The sequence below is a fragment of the Somniosus microcephalus genome, chromosome 3 (assembly GCF_052327205.1).
Source record: "Somniosus microcephalus isolate GS21.2 chromosome 3, FLI_Smic_1.0, whole genome shotgun sequence".
NCBI lineage: Eukaryota > Metazoa > Chordata > Chondrichthyes > Squaliformes > Somniosidae > Somniosus > Somniosus microcephalus.
In genome coordinates, this window is record NC_140989.1 from 353,698,772 (window position 1) to 353,718,726 (window position 19,955).

Sequence of the window (19,955 nt, forward strand, 5' to 3'; positions counted from 1 at the left end):
GTCCCAATACAATACTTGAGCACATAATCAAGACGGACACGCCAGTGCAGCACTGAGGGAATGCTACACTGTTGGAGGTGCCGTCTTCCGGATATGGTTAAACTCAGGCCCAGTCTGTCAGAAACTTGAGGTCATCTAAAACACCGCTGCCCGTGTCCTAACTCGCACCAAGTCCCGTTCACCCATCACCCCTGTGCTCACTGACCTACATTGGCTCTCGATCTGGCAACACCTCGATTTTAAAATTCTCATCCTTGTTTTCAAACCCCTCCATGGCCTCGCCCCTCCCTATCTCTGTAATCTCCCCCACAACCCCCCTGAGATATCTGTGCTCTCCAATTTTGGCCCCTTGCGTATCCCTGATTTTAATCACACCACCATTGGCCGTCGTGCCTTCAGTTACAAAGGCCCTAAACTCTGAAATTCCCTTCCACCACCTCTCTACCTCTCTTTCCTCTTTTAAGACGCTCCTTCAATCTACCTTTTTGACCTGCCCACTATCTCCTTATGTGGCACGGTGTCAAATTTTGTTTGATAACGCTCCTGTGAAGCGCCTTGGGTCATTTTACTACATTAAAGGCACTATATAAATACACGTTGTTGTTGTTGTCTGCTCCAATGGGAAGAAGAGCAGTGAGTAGTCATGGTTTCCTTAGTAACATTCTTCCCTCAACCAAAAACAAATGAGCTAGCCAGTCATTTTGTTGCTGTTTGTGGAATCTTGCTGTGTGCAAAATGGCCAGCTGTTGTTTGCCTCCATAAGGTGTTTTTGAGAACTGTTGTAAGGTGCCACATAAAGTGCAAGTCTTTCTTTCTTCTTTCTTGCTCCTCTGCTGAAGGCATTGACTCTTCTTGGGTTACAGTTCTCCAAGTGTGCTACAGCTCTCTGGCATCTTCCTGCAAGTGCTCGTCTTCATGTGTGATGCTAGACAGGGAGCAGTGTCGGCAGTCATCATACCCAAGCCCAATGTTATTCTCATCCGACATCCACACACGTACACTTTTCAACTGGGCATCACTGGATAATGATCAGGGCAGGGAGCCCTGGCAGATTTTTCTCTTCTCTAGCCAGGAGGGGCTGAGGCCAATTGCAATGACCCCCAACGAGTGCCCTAGCTAAGATCAGCGAACTCAGCACTGTCAAGGGATCGAGCCCAAGATCTTCCTTGGCTGCACGGCTCAGTACGAACTGGGCAATACCTTTAACCATTTGAAAATCCCTTTCAATTTTCTAAACACATGCGACATTTTGTTCCTGTAGCAGTTCCAAACATTTTCTGCATGTTTCTAACAAGAAGCCTTACAAAGTATTACATAGTATTTCCAGCGCAGAAACAGCCCATTCGGCCCAACAGGTCCATGCCGGTGTTTATGCTCCACATGAGCCTCTTTGTACCCTTTATTTAACCCGATCAACATAGCTTTCTGATCCTTTCTCCCTCATGTACTTATCTAGCTTCCTCTTAAATGAATCTATGCTAGTTGCCTCAACCACCCATTGTGGAAGCGAGTTCCACATTCTGACCACTCTCTGGGTAAAGACGTTTCTCCTGAATTCCTTATAGGATTTATTAGCGAAGTAGAAAAATATACAGGACTAATTCATATGGTTTGTGTAATGGACTACATGATTGCCACGTCTAAATGGCCAGCGTTACTGCGTTCCTCCAATTCGGGCCTCGTGCATCCCCGACTTCCTCCGCCCTACCATTGGCGGCCATGCCTTCAGCTGCCAAAGCCTTACGCTCTGGAATTCCCTCCCTACGCATCTCCGCTTCTCTACCTCTCCTCCTTTAAGATGCTCCTTAAAACCTACCTCTTTGAGCAAGCTTTTGGTCACCTGTCCTAATATCTCCTTATGTGGCTCATTGTTAAATATTTGCCTGATAATGCTCCTGTTAAGCACATTGGGATGTTTTACTATGTTAAAGACACTATATAAATGTAAGTTGTTGTTGTGAGCTGGAACCAGTGCAGAACCTGCAGCGACACAATAGAACAAACACCACAAAGAACTGCGATCAAGAAGATTGTTGTCACAGGCAGTCCACGAATAGTTAACATCTGTCTGCATGTACATCTTTGCAGCTAGCAGTAAACAAAATTACATCGGCAGATTTCTTTCAGTAGTCCAGCACTTACTAAAATATGATAAATATATACACGTTAGTTAATTTTTATGGCGGGTCGTAATTTTGCAGAACACACGTTTTATAACCGTTGTGCAATATGTACGCTGGCATCTGCAGCACACTCACCAAAGTTTTGTTTTGAGTTATTCTGTTAAATAAAGGCATGCGTGTGTTTTATTCCAGGACTCTCGTCTATTGCTGCTCCAGCAAATACAACAGAGCCAAAATGTCCTCGTTCTCCATCAGGGGCAGAAGTTTGGAGAAATGTGACAGAGGCGTGAACCTTCTGTGGCTGGCTGGTCAAAGCCCAACAGCAGCTGCAGCGAGCAGAATGGAAGCAGGCAAGCAGGAGGCAGCCAAGCCGAGCAAGGGCCTGAGCCTGGAGCTGTGTGTATGAGCAGAGCAGAACAGCACAGGCGAGGCCAAGACCCGGGGATACCCCCACCCACCCCCACCCCCACCACCCCCCGGTGGCAAAGGAAAACAGATTGACTCTCGGTGACTCATTTAGCTTCTGGAATGGGCAGACTTCCCTCCTGCTGGCATTCTGGCTGCCCGTTGGGGATGGGCGGGAGGGAGGGTCTGACAGTCGAAAGCTCTGCAGGAACCGCGCTGGATCGAGGAGGCATCATCAGCCAGGCAGTTCCACAGAACCCGACGGCTGCATTTTCCGAGGGAAAGCGAGTAGTGAAAAAAGAAAGTAGCACTGGAGGAAAAGAAATATCGAAAATAAAACAACCGAGCAATTATCGTGGGACAGCTTGGGCAAGGACTTTTTATGAGAAATAGGAAACCTGCCCAAGCTTGCTTGCCTTCTATATTTGCAGGTTAACTGTCGTTGAAAGGGCCTGGGTGGGTGCTGAAGGGCAAGAATGCAATAACACAAAAGGGAAGAAAGAAGGAGACTCTTAAACTCAACATAAATCGTCCTGCCATTTAAGGTTTTGCAGTAAAGCTCCCCACAGTTAATTATTTCTTTGCTTCTAAAATGTATTATTAGCATGTTTGCACTCTGGAAATCAATGGCTCTGTGGGCTGCACTAAGGCAGTGTTGCTGAGTCTGAATCTTATAATAGCACTTTCTGTAAAAAAAAAATGCACATTACTTTTTTTTTTAAAGTTTTTAAAAAATCTGGAAAACACTTAGCGGACAAAGGAACGTCGTTCAAACATGTTGAGTGTTCACAAATGTTGGTGTCTGTCAGCTCCATGCTAACACTGTACATAAACGAGAGAAAGAAAATCCGTGCGGCTCTCGCTCTGTTTGCCTCTTTTTTTTTGCGAAGCAAGGACAAAAGTGAGACTGTGCTTTCGAAGCTAGATAGCCCTGTGTGCCAGATGGGCACTTTCATGTCTGTACGAGTGTTGGATTATTTCATTTCCTGCATCGGGGCCTCCGAATGCTTGCACAGAAAGCCACTGGAGAAACTCGAGACGTGCAACCGGGGGAGCCTTGCCTCGGCAAGGAATCAGGCTCATCGGGTTGAAGACTGCAGGAAGGGAGCAGAGGAGCCACAAGTGTCGTCTTAATAAATCGCGCTGCAGCAGTCGGATATATTTCCCCATCTCGTATAGTTCAGTAATTGATGTACACTTCAGTTAACCTTTGCTGCTACTTTAAATGTAATACTTGCACATAATAAGGACTTTGTACCAAATGCTTGCATGATTCTTAATTAGAGCGCTGGTAAATTAATTTTTTGTCGGAGTAAAAGGAGCCCGCTATAAGGATTTTAAATGGGTCTATTAAATTAATAGGGTTCTTGTAGAACCTATGGGACCTGAATGAAATTTGTTTGGTATTTACGGTCGGCCTTGCAAACTCTTATAGAAGTGCTTCCAAAATCTGCAAGGCCTCTAGAATCCCATAGGGTTTTTTTTTGGCCAGGGCATCCAAATACGATGCTTTGCTAAGGAGTAGAATCTACTCTCCGTGTACAAAGCCCTATGTAAGAATGCACAAAATCCGATGGGTTCAGTGGGTTCACTATACAGACCCAGGGTTACATTTTAGGCCTGTGCTGAGTTAGCTGGGCCTGGAGTTTCCTCCGTGGGCACAACACGGAAGTTAGACTCCAAGCTGTGCCCAATGTCGCTCCCATTTTGCCGATGTCACGTTACACCCCAAGTAGCCTCCCAATCTTATTAGAATACGCTCAAACACAAAATGGGCGCAAATCAGCGTAAACAATCGGAGCCCAAAGAAAAGCGGCAAACCCACGCAATACTCTTCAAGTATGAACGTTTTAAGTTTCAACTCATTTGACCTTCATTCGTGCACATTAGATCCGCCATGATCTGATTGAATGGCGGATCTAATGGTTTCAGAACCTGCAACCAGGGAGGCTTTTCAATTTTTAGGATGACTTATACTGCTGCCATAAATATTCAAAGAAACAGAAAATAAAGGCGGGTCTCAGTGAGGATCATTTTGTTTTTAATCGCAATTAACACGAGAGGAATTATTTTCTTCCGTGTTGCGCCTAAAACTCTGGTTGCGATGTTATAGAGATTCCCCACCCCCTGCCACCCACAAGGTTTTATAGAGATGCCCCACCCCCCTCCCACCCACAAGGTTTTATAGAGATGCCCCACCCACAAACAGGAGCAATTGGAGGACGCTCGTATTTGAGAGTCCGCGGGGGGCCGGCCGGCCGGCAGTCGCGGCAAGTTTTGAAGGCGGAGACTCGTTCTGACGAACGGACGTAAAACTTCCAGCAGACTTGGGACGAATTGGAGTTACTCGCGTGACACGCTGGAGCCCAAAATTCCGCGATCTTTTATGCCGCGTAATTGGTTTGCGCCCGGATTACACGTCTCTCTGGGCAGCAGATGCGGAGCAAACTCCAGGCCCTGGTCTCAGTCAGGTTGGCAGTCAGGAGTAGGCCATTCAGCCTGCGCCGCCATTCAGTTAGATCATGGCGGATCTGCACCTTAACTACATTTACCCACTTTCGTTCCATAACCCTGAATACCCTCCCTAACAAAAATCCATCAATTAGGGCTGCTAATAATTGGTTCTGGCACCCTGGGCTAGAGAGGTTGAAAATCAGCCGCTTCAGCTTGCCATCTGGTGAAGCCTGCTGGAAAGTGTACACATGCGGATCTCAATTGAGGACAGGACGAGGCTCAGCTGTAGTGTGATGCCCTCCCCTCTCTCCAACCCTCCACCATGGCTGAATTACTGCCAACATTCTCTGCCTAGGCTCGCTCGCTCCCTTTTGCTGTGATCCTGGAGGGCTGCTGGATCACTCTCTAACTGCACCCCGGCAAGAGTCAGGAGAAGAGGGTAGAAAACGGAGCAGGGTGAGGCCGTGGGGAGGGAGGCTCCGAGCACTGTTTAGTTTAAGCTGCTTTTATATTGCACGAGGCCTTCATGCAGCCAACAGCAACCCCGAAGGGAACCTCCTGAATCTGCTAAGGCCGGAAGACCCAGTTAAAAAGAAATGGCCGTAACGCAGCACTGAACAACAATTTGTATTTATATAGCGCCTTTAATGTAGTAAAACGTCCCAAGGCGCTTCACAGGAGCGTTAATCAAGCAAAATTTGACACCAAGCCACATAAAGAGGTGGATCAAAGAGGTAGGTTTTAAGGAGCATCTTAAAGTAGGAGAGGCGAAGAGGTTTAGGCCTAGGCAGCTGAAGGCACGGCCGCCAATGATGGGGTGATAAATACTAATATCTAAATTTGAATAAGGTCTATATTCAAATGAGGATTTTTGATTTTAATGCGAAGACGGTGCTGCCGCACCCCGCCCCAAGGGTCTTGAGAGAAATATTGAAAATACAGCAAGAAACCAAACACCTGCATCTCCGCAGCGAGGGACGGATGGTCGAGAGAATTCAACCTGTGATGTCTTGGAGGCGAAAGAAAAAAGTGTTGATTTCAGACAAAACTGTGAGCTTCTGTTCCTCTGTGGTCAGTGTTTTTATGGAGCGCTTAATAGGATTTGCGTAGTTGACTTTTCAATCACTGGGTTAAACAGCAACAGGTAAGCCCAGTGATTTAATCGTAATAAGGTCATCTTGTCTGAAAAGCGAGAAGAGTTACATACGGAACAGCTTTCGGATCTTACACTGTATAACCTTTGTTCTCTCCCGAAAGCTCCTCCTTCCTCGGAAGGCCATCGCTGCCAGCCTATCTTATCATTAACACTAACAAGTAGCATTAAGCAAAAGAATGTTTAACTAGCTGCAATGATAAACCAGCAGCGTTAAATAAGAGAGAGAGAGCGCTGCTGGCAAACACAGAGCTACATGTTCATTTGGTTATTAAGGGAGGCACATAGCTGAAGACTGTTCATTGCTGTTGTAAATTCCTGCCCCAGGGCTTGTAGCCTGGCTCTCGATTACATGAGGTCTATGTTCATGGACAGTGTTTGGCATCTGATTGAAGGTCCACTGCAGCTAATTAATTTCATTAGGAAGTGAAGTCATCTTCGAGCAGGAATTAATATTTGGAGCTTCATGTTGCTAATTCATTTCCAGATTTAATTAGCTCAGAGAAGAAATGTTGCTTGGGCAAGAGGACTTTTTAATTATCAGCTTGGATAAATTTGAAAATGTTGATGCCTAGGGGTTGAGTTAATTAAAACCTGCATTATTTTAAGTTTAATTAGCTCCCATCTTTGTTTTGCTTCACCATATGGCCATGTCCTGTAGTCAAATTTAGTTAATTAAGCTAATTAAGCTAATCATTTTAATTACTCAAGACAATGTGATTGGATACAGGATGACTACAAGTTTATGGCCAAGTACTTATTTTTCATTAAGCTGAAGGGACAGAGCGGTTTCTGATTGCGACTGGCAAGCAAAGCCAAAGAGTTCAAACAATGTGACAGCCTCAGAGATATTAAGGCTGAAGTCTAATTGCGTACTTTGATAAAGCAAAATGTCAGTAACACAACTCTTTCAAACACGAGAATAATTTAGTCCAGTGGCTATTAACATTCCTGAAATAGCAGCAATGTCAGGGGACATTCGCACACCCTTTTACTGACTGAAAAAACTGGAGATGGTTTATTCAACTTGTGAAATTTCAGTTCATTAAGATAGCGTATGTATTAGCAGCCAGCTTGTTTTGGTTTTGTTCTTTAAATACATCGTTCCCCACTATTTCCACATGTTCGGCCGATCTTTCCTGAACGCATTATTTCCCCGGTCGAGGAGAATTTGCAAATAAGCTAATCCACCAAGTCCAGTGAAATGAAACTTGGGGCTGTTTTTTTATTTCTTTGGGGTACAAATTGGCCTTGGGCGCTAGTGCAAAAAAATGGGCGATCGCGAATTGGAGTCCCGTTTTACGCTCCTCCTAATTTGCCTTTCCATTGAAGCCAATGCCAAAAGAAATTCGGGCAGTGTCAAACGGGCGGCCCGTTTGCTGTGACCTGTTTTTTGCATGACCACCCACAATGGATTTATACCCCTTTGTGTCTTTTTATCAGCTAAGCATTATTTCCGTGTGTGGTAAATGGGCATTTATTTCACAGGGAGGCAAATTTAACGTGAAAGCCACTCATTGGTTAAGCAATGGTTCGAATTCTAATGAGGAAGGAAGCAAAATCTATTTTTTTTTCAGCCCTCTGCTTAAGTTCGATTTGGATAATTAACCCCGCCATTGTTTCGGTGAAACGTTGGCCACGATGAGCCTATGCATGCTGCGACCGTCAAGCCTTGAGAGGAACACGTTGTTTAATAACGCACATTTAACGGTGTTTCTGATGATAGAAACGTACAGCCAATGGCACACACACACACACACACTCGTGTTCTTCTCCCATGTCATATTCAGTAGGTAAGATAAAGGCACCGACTTGTTCCCTAGGAACAGGAGGAAGCCGTTCAATCTCTCCAGCCTGTTTCACCATTCAATTAGATCATGAATGATAGGTATTTTAACTCCACAAGAGGTGGACAGAACAGTACAGGGTTACATACCGCTTTGAGTCACAATTTAAGTCCTATTCATGCAAGATGGTCTTATCGGGTTCTTACTTTAGTGCTCTGTCGGGCAAACAATTTGTCCCTGCAATCTGTTCCCATTACAAAGCATTTCCACTGCAAGCAGTTAAGCACTTTAATGACCCTTTAGCAATATTGCGCTGTTATAAGCCCTCTATATTGTTTTATTGTGTTTGCAGATGATTCCAGTTATGTTTTACAGAACAAATAAAATGATGATCTTCCAATCATAGACTGAATTGGTTCCAGATTACACAGATTGTTATTGTAAGCCTGTACGCTGCAACTTTCCTTTTTCACAACAGAGTACTTATTGAAGCAAAATCATATTTCTTTTTATTTGAAATTGTGGCCTCAGTTGTCCTTTCTTTGGTCACCAATGCATATTAAGCAGCATGGGTGTGGCAGCAATTCCCATTTGTACCTTCCAAACTTGTGCTTGTGTGAACCACCATCTATTTTGTCGACATTTCCTAAAAATTTCAATTTTTTTTCCACCCAGTTTTCCTCATATTTTTCTCCCTTTCACTCCTCTTACTGTGCTGTGGCTTCACCAATGACACCTGCCCTCAGGTGCATCACCCAAGTGCCCTATCCTACCTGTAAGGCCCCCACGGTTGAATAGAATGGTAACGCGCATCGCCTAGGCTCGCACTTCGAGGCCTTGGACAACGTGGACCATTTCCCATACCTCGGGAGCCTACTGTCAACAAGGGCAGACGTCGATGACGAAGTCCAACACCGCCTTCAGTGTGCCAGTGCAGCCTTTGGTTGCCTGAGGAAGAGAGTGTTTGAAGACCAGGACCTCAAACCCGGCACCAGGCTCATGGTCTACAGAGTCGCAGTGATACCCGCCCCGCTGTATGCCTCAGAGACATGGACCATGTACAGCAGGCACCTCAAAGCACAGGATTGGCGCACCAATGTCAGTGCTCTCGCTCAGGCCAACATCTCCAGCATCAAAGCTCTGACCACGCTCAAATCAGCTCTGATGGACAGGCCACATCGTCCGCATGCCCGATACGAGACTCCCAAAACATGCGCTCTACTCGGAGCTCCGACACGGCAAGAGAGTCCCAGGTGGGCAGAGGAAATGCTTCAAGGACACCCTCAAAACCTCCTCGAAAAAGTGCAACATCCCCACCGACACCTGGGAATCCCTGGCCCAAGACCGCTCAAAGTGGAGGAGAAGCATCCGGGAAGGCGCTGAACACCTCGAGTCTCTTCGTCGGGAGCAAGCGGAAGTCAAGCGCAAACAGCGGAAGGAGCGCACGTCAACCCAAGCACCCCACCCCTTCAACCACCGTCTGCCCCACCTGTGACAGAGACTGTAGGTCCCGCATTGGACTCATCAGTCACCTGAGAACTCATTTTTAGTGTGAAAGCAAACCATCCTCGGATTCCGAGAGACTGCCTCAGAAGGAGAAGAGAAGAAGGCTCGCACTTGAACAATGGTCAACTCCGTGAGGCACACAAGGGTGATGGGTGAGAAATGTTATCCCAGCAGTAACTCTATGCCTTCAGGAGAGGAGGGACAGGGAAAAAAACATAGAATCATACAACATAGGAGACCATTCGGCCCATTGTGCCTGTGCCAGCTCTTTGAAAGAGCTCTCCAATTCATCTCAATCCCCCTGCTCTTACCCCATAGCCCTGCAATTTGTTTTCTTTTCAGGTATTTATCCAATTCCCTTTTGAAAGTCACTATTGAATCTGCTTCCACCGTCTTTTCAGGCAGTACATTCCAGATCATAACGCACTGCGTTTTAAAAAAAAAAAAACTCACCTTTTGCTAATTATCTTAAATCTGCATCCTTTGGTTACTGACCCTCCTGCCAGTGGAAACAGTTTCTCCTTTATTTACTCTGTCAAAACCCACCATTTTTTTAACACCTCAATCAAATCTGCCCTTAACCTTCTCTGCTGTAAGGAGAACAATCCCAGGGAGAATTGGGGAGATTTTTTTTTTTTTTTTTTAAGCTTTTGTACCATAAGTCCTTCTGGAGCAGTGATCTATCCCGATATAAACAGAAGGCTGTTTGCCTCCTCCCATCTCCTGCGCACAGTGTAGCTCTGGATTTCACCTAGATTTAAACAGCATATGTTCAAATGCATATAGTCACCAGAACATAAGAAATAAGCCACACGGCCCCTCGAGCCTGCTCCGCCATTCAATAAGATCATGGCTGATCATCGACCTCAACTCCACTTTCCCGCCCGATCTCCATATCCCTTGGTTCCCCTAGAGTCCAAAAACAAGTGAAGCACTCAGTAAATATGCTCATTTTCATATTTTAATTTCATGAAGCCTGGATTGCGTCTGCATCTATATACAATTTATAGGCAAATGAAAGGCAAAACTGCAGGCAAATCATTGCAATGGAGACTATGGCACCTACTGTCAGTCGACAGCGAACTCCCAGTCCTTTTTCATTTTGGGCCCCCTCGCCAAAGCTGAATTCCTTTTTTTTTTCCTGAATATCAATAGGAAGGATGTCCCTACTGGGGACTGCAGGGGGAAATCATTCAAATCTTCTCCTGGTCACCTCCACCTTTTTCGACCCCATTCCCACTAACCTGCTGACCACCCAGCTTCCATTCCTGGCCCCCATGCCAGCTGACATTGCAAATGGTCCCCTCTCCTCAGATACTGTCTGCCTCCCTTTCATAACTGCCGTCATCGCTCCCTCCCTCCTCAAAAAAATCTACTCTCAACCCCTCTATCATTGCAAACTACTGCACCATCCTGAACCTCCCTTTCCTCTACGGAATCCTTGAAGACGTTGTCATTTTTCAAATCTGTGCCCATCTGTCCTGCAACTCATTGTTTGAATCTCTCCAATCAGGTTTTATCCCCTGCCCCAGCGCTGAAATGACCCTAATCAAATTCACAAATGACATGCTCTGTGTCTGTGACCGTGGTGCACTTTCCCTCCCCATCCTTCTCTCTGCATCGTTTGACATGGTCAACCACACCATTGTGCTTCATTGCCGTTTCGCATTGTCCACCTGAGTGAACATAAGAATGTAAGAAATAGGAGCAGGATTAGGCCATAGGGCCCCTTAAGCCTACTCCATCATTTAATAAGATCCTGGCTAATCTTCTACATCAACTCCACTTTCCTGCCCTATCCCCATATCCCTTGGTTCCCTTAGTGCCCAAAAATGCATTGATCTCTGTCTTGAATATACTCAACGACGGAGCAACCAAAACCCCCTGGGGTAGAGAATTCCACAGATTCTCTTCATCTCAGTCCTAAATGGCCAGCCTGTTATCCTGAGACTATGGCCCCTAGTTCTAGACTCTCCAGACAGGGGAAACAGGTTCTCCGCATCTACCCTGTCAAGCCCTGTAAGAATTTTATATGTTTCAATGAGATCACCGCTCATTCTTCTAAACGCCAGAGAATATAGACGCATTCTACTCAATCTCTCCTCATAGGACAACCCTCTCATCCCAGGAATCAATCTAGTGAACCTTCATTGCACCCCCTCTAAGGCAAGTATATCCTTCCTTAGACCTCGCTTGTTCCACCCATACCTATCCAATCGTAGCCAGTGCATCTTCAGCAATGGCCTCTCCTTCCACCCCACACCATTAACTCTGGAGTTCCTCCAAGGATCCATCTGTGGCCCCCTCCTCTGCCTCATCATCTTTCTACCCATCAAATGATATCATCCAAAACCATAGCATACGGTTCCACATGTGTGCTGACAACGCACAGCTCTACCTCACCATCACCTCACTTGACTTCTCCACTGCCTCTGTGCTGTGAGCCTGCTTGTCTGACATCCAGTCCTGGTTGAGCTGCAGTTTCCTCCAATTAGTCATCATCTTTGGCTACCTGCCGCAAATTACATACCCTCGCCTCCGATTCAATCCCCCTCTCCGGCCATTGTCTCAGGTTGAAGCCAAATATTCACAACCTCAGTGCTTTATTCAACCATGAGCTGAGCTTCCAACCCATTATCTTCTCCATCACAAAGACTGCCTACTTCCACCGCCATAACGTCATCCATCTCTGCCTCTGGCTCAGCCCATCTGTTGCTAAAACCCTCATCTAATGCCTTTGTCACCTCCAGACTTGACTATTCCAATGGTCTCCTGGTTAGCCTCCTATCTTCCACCCTACATAAACTTCAACTATTCAAAACTCTGCTGCCTGTATCCTAACCCGTACCAAGTCCCGCTCACCTGTCACCTCTGTACTTGTTGACCTACATTGGCTCCCAGTCTCCTAAAGCCTCCAATTTTTAAAAATTCATTCACAGGATGTGGGCGTCGCTGGCAAGGCCAGCATTTATTGCCCATTCCGAAGTGCCCTTGAGAAGGTGGCAGTGAGCTGCCTTCTTGAACTGCTGTAGTCCATGTGGTGACGGTACTCCCACAGTGCTGTTAGTTAGGGAGGTCCAGGATTTTGGCCCAGTGACGATGAAGGAACAGCGATATATTTCCAAGTCAGGATGGTGTGTGACTTGGAGGGGAACTTGCAAGTGGTGGTGTTCCCATTCGTCTGCTGCCCTTGTCCTTCTAGGTGGTAGAGGCCACGAGTTTGGGAGTTGCTGTCGAATTTAAAATTTTTATCCTCACGTTTAAATCCCTTCATGGCCGCGCTCCTATCTATATAGCCCCCTACAACCCTTTGAGAACTCTGCATTTCCCCAACTCGGGCCACTTGTGCATCTCCCACTCCCTTTGCCCCACCATTGGCAGCCGTGCCTTTAGCCATCAAGGCCCCAAGCTCTGGAATTCGCTCCCTAAACTTTCTCCACCTCTTTACTTCTCCTCCTTTAAGACTCTAAAAACCCTACTTGTTTGACCAAACTTTTAGTCACCCTTTCTAATATCTTCTTCTTTGATTATGCTTCTGTGAAGAGCCTTGGGATGTTTTCCTACGTTAAGTGCGCATAGAAAAGCGAACTGTTGCTGTTGTTGTTGTCCTGGAATAGATTAGTTGGTGGGTTCCAGGAGATATGGCCATAAAACCGTACATTACCTAGAGTTCACATCAAACGCCTCAGTTCAGATGTAATGCTGTTGGTATGTTTTGACACAGACTAAAGGCAAAAGCTGACTTTGGACCCGTGGTTTCGAAATCTCTCCAGCCAAGGGGAGCAGCTGGCAAATTGGTTTCAAACCTTTGCTAGGACTGTTCACCCAACCTTCCCACAATGGACCTCCTCACACCACCTCTATAAACATCGGAGAAAGGGTAAAAAGAATCATGTATACATAGCACAACAACTTGCACATAAAAACAGTTCACAAGGTTGGGGTAGGAGAAAGGATTTAAAGAGATTTTTGAAGGTGGGAGCAATGTAACACGGTGATGGGAATTAGGAAGACAATTCCAACGCGTGAGGAAAAGATGGCAACCCCCCCTCCCCACCCCCGAACTCTCCGTTCCTCTGACTCTGGCCTCTTGTGCATCCCCCCTCTCTTCAGGAATGACCATGCCTTTAGCCGCCTAGGCTGCACACTCTGGAATTATTTTCCTATACTCTCCACCTCTCTCTCTATGCCACTCTCGTTTTTTAAGAACTTGCTTAAAACCCGTCTCTTTGACCAAGCTTTTCGTCACCCCCTCCCCTAATGTTTTCTTCTGTGGCTCAGCTTCCGTGTTTTTTGATGGCGCCTTTGTGAAGTGCCTTGGGTTGTTTTTCTATGTTCAAGGCGTTATATGGATGCGAGTTGTTGCTGTTAGTGCCGAGGATGCTGAAGATGACGATGGTGGTAAGTGGTAGAGGAAGAGGAGAAGGGCTGATTCACAAAAAGCCAGAGCCAGAGGAGTAGCGTGCAGAGGGAAGAATATCTTCTTCTTAGGCAGTCCCTCGGAACCGAGGATGACTTGCTTCCACATTAAAAATGAGTTTGCAGGTGACTGATGAGTCCAATGCGGGACCTACAGTCACTGTCACAGGTGGGGCAGGCAGTGGTTGAAGGGGCGGGTGGGTGGGGTGCTTGGGTTGACGTGCGCTCCTTGCGCTGCCTGCGCTTGGCTTCCGCTTGCTCCCGGCGAAGAGACTCGAGGTGTTCGGCGCCTTCCTGGATGCTTCTCCTCCACTTTGTGCAGGCTTGGGCCAGGGATTCCCAGGTGTCGGTGGGGATGTTACACTTTTTCAAGGAGGCTTTGAGGGTGTCCTTGAAGCGTTTCCTCTGCCCACCTGGGGCTCTCTTGCCGTGTCGGAGTTCCGAGTAGAGCGCTTGTTTTGGGAGTCTCGTATCGGGCATGCGGACAATGTGACCCGTCCATCGGAGCTGATTGAGAGTGGTCAAAGCTTCGATGCTGGGGATGTTGGCCTGAGTGAGAACACTGACGTTTGTGCGCCTATCCTGCCGAGAAGAATATAGGGCCACGGACAGAGAGTCAAAAGTACAGAGGTTGTAAACATGGGTATGATGCTGGAGGCAAGAGAGGAGTGAAACCACGGAGGGATCAATAAAAAAGGAGGGATCTGTAAATCAATGTGCTGAGGGACAGGGAGTCATAGGAGATCATTGAGCACGAGGATGATAGTTGAGCAGGGCTTAGTACGTGGTAGGATGTGGATGCCGGGTGTTCTGGGGTCAATGGGAGTGTCTGTTTAGCAACAGGAGTCATTAGAAACATTGGAAACTCTTACATCAAAAGAAGGAAGAAACAATGATCTTTTCAACAGGTGACAGTGTTGTGTGCGCACATCAAGCATGTTACAGTTAAGCATTCGAAAGAGATTAGATTAAAGGAAATGTGGCACATTCCAACTTTGCATATCAATGTGTGTGTTTTTTATATAATAGGCCCTTGGATCATTCATTCTTATGCACACATTGTTATTCCTGGTTGGCCACGAAATGTTGTAACAGCTGCAAAAATTATTTGCTGTCAATTTTTAACGTTGAATGTGATAAAGAAAGAAATAGAGAACTTTCATTTATTGGGGACTCAGGACATCCCAAATCGCTTTGCAACCAATGAAGCACAGTCGCTGTTAAAGACAGAATTAGAGTTACGCTCAGTCCCGAGGGACTGCCTAAGAAGAAGAATTAGAGTTACGCTACACCGATGGTTCAGTGGTTCAAAGTGCAGCCTAGTGTGGTACGGAACCAGACAGACCAAATTCAACCTTCTGAGCTAGTCACTCTTAGCTAGAATGGTGGCTAAGTCTTACAATTTCCTTAGGGAAGGAAAGAAAATAATCAGCCAGGGTTCCTGCTCCTGATTGCGTGCAGTGACTCCTGTTAGAAAGTACATGTGCGCAACAACAACAGCTTGCATTTATACGGCGCCTTTAACGCAGGAAAACATCCCAAGGTGCTTTGCAGGAGCGTAATCAGACAAAAGTTGACACCGAGCCAGAGAAGGAGTGTGCGCATGTTAGGGTAAGTCCGGATCGGGTTTGGCTGTGATGCCCCCCAAAGTCAAACAGCCTTCCGATACTTTAGACGCTGTTACATTGTGCGAGATCCATGCATGGGTCGCACGCAGCCAACTGACAAACTGCCGGCACTAACTGAAGACTGACTAGTCCACTTCTAGCCAGTCCCACTGCACGGGTCCCAGCTGGCTTTGGGAAACTCGGTGGCACTGGCGTAATACAGAAGTACACTGTGTAACCCACATATGAAGAAAAGGCCACTTTGGATGAGTTAAGAGAGGCCTGCTGTCTACCTGTACCTCAGCATGAGTCAGTGCTTTCAGACGAGAAGCACAGAAAATGGGAAATAGGAAATGAGAACAGTTTGCAGAGCTCCAGAATTTTTTTTTTTTATTTCACCAGATTTATCTGATGAATAAATTGCCATTGTCTCATTCTTGGTATTCTATGTTTTGTTCCTGTAGTGCTCCTCGGAGAGCTAATAACTGGATAAGTACTTTGTGACTTCAGACACATTAAAGTCCATAATATGCCCTTTTGTCATAATATGCCAGAGATTCCTAGAAAGTGCAGTTATCTCCACTCCAGAGGATGTTCCGCAGAGCAACCCTGACAACTAATTAGTTTTCCATTCTCTGTATTTATTATCCCTCGCCAAGATGGACTCACTTTGGAAAATCTGGGGAGGCAAGTGGGCTTTTTTCATAGATCAGGTTATTTGTCAACTAGCAGGAATATTATTCTGAAGAGTATAATTATTGTCTCTTTAAAAACAAAATACACTGAATAACCCAACTCCACTGATGATTTGGTCGGTTGAGCCAGTGAATTGCTGAGCCGCACAGATCAGGAATGTCCCAGGTTTAACTTCTGGTTTCTGCTGAGTCTGATCTCAGCTGGGTTATCAGTAGGGGGGCACTCCCATAGGCGTCAGCGCCCCCTGATTTGGGTGGGGCAAAGATTGGCCTCTGTTCTCGCTCCAGTTTGAATACTTCTGGAGAGTGTGTATGGGTGGACATCAGGCAAGGACAGGATAGGGCCTGTGGTTGAGTAGCTTGTTACTCCTAGAAGCTGTCTTGAGGGAAGTGGCGGTAGGGATTGTGGATGCATTGGTAATTTTCCAAAACTCCCTGGACTCGGCAAAGGTCCCGGCAGACTGGAAAACTGCTAATGTAACACCCTTATTTAAAAAGGGCAGTAGACAGAAGGCTGGAAACTATAGACCGGTTAGCCTAACATCTGTGGTAGGTAAAACTTTGGAGTCCATTATTAAGGAGACAGTAACAGGACATTTGGATAATCATAATTTAATAGGACAAAGTCAGCATAGCTTTATGAAGGGGAAGTCATGTTTGACAAATTTGCTGGAGTTCTTTGAGGAAGTAACATATAGGGTGGATAAAGGGGAACCAGTGGACGTAGTGTATTTAGACTTCCAAAAGGCATTTGACAAGGTGCCACACAAAAGATTATTGCTTAAGATAAAAAATCATGGGATTGGGGGTAATATTCTGGCATGGATAGAGGATTGGCTATCTAACAGAAGGCAGAGAGTTGGGATAAATGGTTCATTCTCAGACTGGCAATCAGTAACTAGTGGTGTTCCGCAGGGGTCAGTGCTGGGTCCCCAACTCTTTACAATCTATATTAATGATTTGGAGGAGGGGACCGAGTGTAACATATCAAAGTTTGCAGATGATACTAAGATGGGAGGGAAAGTAGTGAGTGAGGAGGACATAAAAAACCTGCAAGGGGACATAGACAGGCTAAGTAAGTGGGCAGAGATTTGGCAGATGAATACAATACTGGAAAGTGTGAGGTTATGCACTTTGGCAGGAAAAATCGTAGAGCAAGTTATTATCTTAATGGCAAGAAACTGGAAAGTACTGAAGTACAAAGGGATCTGGGGGTCCTGGTGCACGAAACTCAAAAGGTTAGTATGCAGGTGCAGCAAGTGATTAAGAAGGCCAATGGAATGTTGGCTTTCATTGCTAGGGGGATGGAATATAAAAATAGGGAGGTATTGCTTCAGTTGTACAAGATATTGGTGAGACCGCACCTGGAATACTGCGTACAGTTTTGGTGTCCATACTTAAGAAAAGACATACTTGCTCTCAAGTCAGTACAAAGAAGGTTCACTCGGTTAATCCCAGGGATGAGGGGATGGACATATGAGGAGAGGTTGAGTAGATTGGGACTCTACTCATTGGAGTTCAGAAGAATGAGAGGCGATCTTATTGAAACATATAAGATTGTGAAGGGGTTGGATCGGGTGGATGCAGGGAGGATGTTCCCGATGATGGGTGAAACTAGAACTAGGGGGCATAGTCTTAGAATAAGGGGCTGCTCTTTCAAAACTGAGATGAGGAGGAACTACTTCACTCAGAGGGTGGTAGGTCCATGGAATATGCTGCCCCAAAAAGCTGTAGAAGCTACATCATTACATAAATTTAAAACAGAAATAGACAGTTTCCTAGAAGAAAAGGGAATTAAGGGTTACGGGGAGCGGGCAGGAATTTGGACATGAGTCTAGGTTCGGATCAGTCATGGCCCTGTGGGTAGCGGAGCGGGCCCAGGGGCCGTGTAGCCTGATCCTGCTCCTATTTCGTGTGTCTAATTCTGTTAGATTCAGGAGATAGTCCTGTGATAGTAGATTGGCGGTTAGGATCAGATCAGCCATGATCTTATCGAGTGGCGGAGCAGGCTCGAGGGGCCGATTGGCCTACTCCTGCTCCTATTTCTTATGTTCTTAGGCAGTCCCTCACAACTGAGGATGACTTGCTTCCACACTAAAAATGAGTTCTCAGGTGACTGATGAGTCCAATGCGGGACCTAGTCTCGGTCACTATTGGGGTTGTTCATGAGGGTCCTGATGTTCCAGGTCCCGAACTTCATTTTAAAGGGTGGAAGATGCCGGTGCGTGAATTCTTTTAACGTGGGGTGGCCGTTGCACACCAGCTACCACCCGGGCTTGACAGAGCAAGGTCTTGGTCCAATGATAAGATCAAAGACGATTGGAGACCAGGCTCTGCTACACCGGCCTAGCACACAGACACAGACACACACAGACACACACTCCTACCATCCCACAGGTCCTCTCTGCCCTGTAGTAACAAAGGCATTAACATTAAAAGCACCGTGTTACTGCCACCAGCTCCCGATGTGTGAGTCTCCCGCAGCCAAGAAGCTGTACCCCAGCAACGAGTCCGAAGAGGAGGGAGAGAACTCTGCACCCACCCCCCCCCCCCCCACCCCAGGCTTTAGAGTGGTTTTCCATGGCTGGACGTCATCAGAGTGGCCTTGCAGAGAGGGAGACCCTACTCAAGGGTCTCCATACTGGTGAAAAGCTTAATGTTTTCATCAAAACATTAAAAAATATTGTGTGCTTATTTTATTCCTTTCTTCTATAAAATGTGAGAGTCGTTGTAAAATGACAACGTATTTAGGTCCCGGAATTTGAATGCTTGAGTTATAGGCTTGGAGTGGTTGTGGCGAATAGTATAGATGGCTTGAAGGGGAAGCTAGATCAGTACATGAGGGAGAAAGGAATAGAAGGTTATGTTGAGAGGGTGAGATGAAGAGAGGTGGGAGGAGGCTCGTGTGGAGCAAAGACCAGTTGGGCCAAACAGCCTCTTTCTGTGCTGTAACTTGTATGTAATTCTATGAAACCCGGCTGTACCAGGAACCCGGGAAAGAGTGGAACCAAGAGATTGTGAGTGCTGCGGAAGAAATCATTCAGGAGCTGATGCATCGAATGGATGTGTCACAGGCCAATTTGTGTGTTTTGCTGCCTGTCTAGAAGCATTTTAAAAACACATAAACTCGCTTCATTTCAATTAAATGTAACAGTGCAGATTAACTCATTGAAGTCACTGTGAAGCTGGAAGGCAACAGCTCAGAACAGCTCATGAGAAAATTGCCAGGCCCTCCTTCCAAAGAGCTGGAAAACACACCAAGTTTTAAAAAAAAATCACTAATCTTTGGAGGAGGCCTGCCTCAGACCACCTCCCAGAAAATTAGAATATCTATCAGTTTGCTAACCAGCTTCATCAACACTTTTATTTTGTTTTTCTCCATTTCGGCCAATGTGTGCCCTATATCCCATTTCAGGCCAACAGAGTGGCCCTATGAGTTCCTGAGCCTGGGCCTGGGTGTGAGCCTGAGCCCGGGCCTGATACTTCCTCACTGCTAAACTCACTCGTGCCAGATCTGACACAAAGTAAGATATTCACTTTTGTTTGACTGCAGTTGCGGAATGTTGCAAATGTAGGAATTGACGAATTCCTACGAATAACTGAGATTGACACAGGAGAACAATGAAACAGGTCTTTACTCAACGGAGATGCCACGAGGACTGCCTGGGCAGCCCCGTGGTTTGCGACGTGACGTCATTGTGTTTGCCCGCGTTTTTCCCGCGCTCTTAAAGGGGCCACGCCCCGTACATGCAAACTCTATATACAAAACACAGTAATGCCTAACACAATGGTACAGGCTTAGGCTA

At 46.2% G+C, this 19,955-nt stretch overlaps 1 protein-coding gene across 1 annotated transcript in view; it reads left to right on the forward strand.

The window, feature by feature from the left end:
- LOC147122352 (uncharacterized) overlaps positions 1 to 4,002 on the forward strand; it is a 304,503-nt gene extending 300,501 nt beyond the window's left edge. Inside the window, exon 5 of the mRNA XM_085983414.1 lies at positions 2,316 to 4,002. Within this exon, the coding sequence (XP_085839540.1) occupies positions 2,316 to 2,529 (214 nt within the window). The 3' untranslated portion in view covers positions 2,530 to 4,002. The remainder of the gene's footprint in view (positions 1 to 2,315) is intronic.
- The last annotated feature ends 15,953 nt before the right edge of the window (positions 4,003 to 19,955 follow it).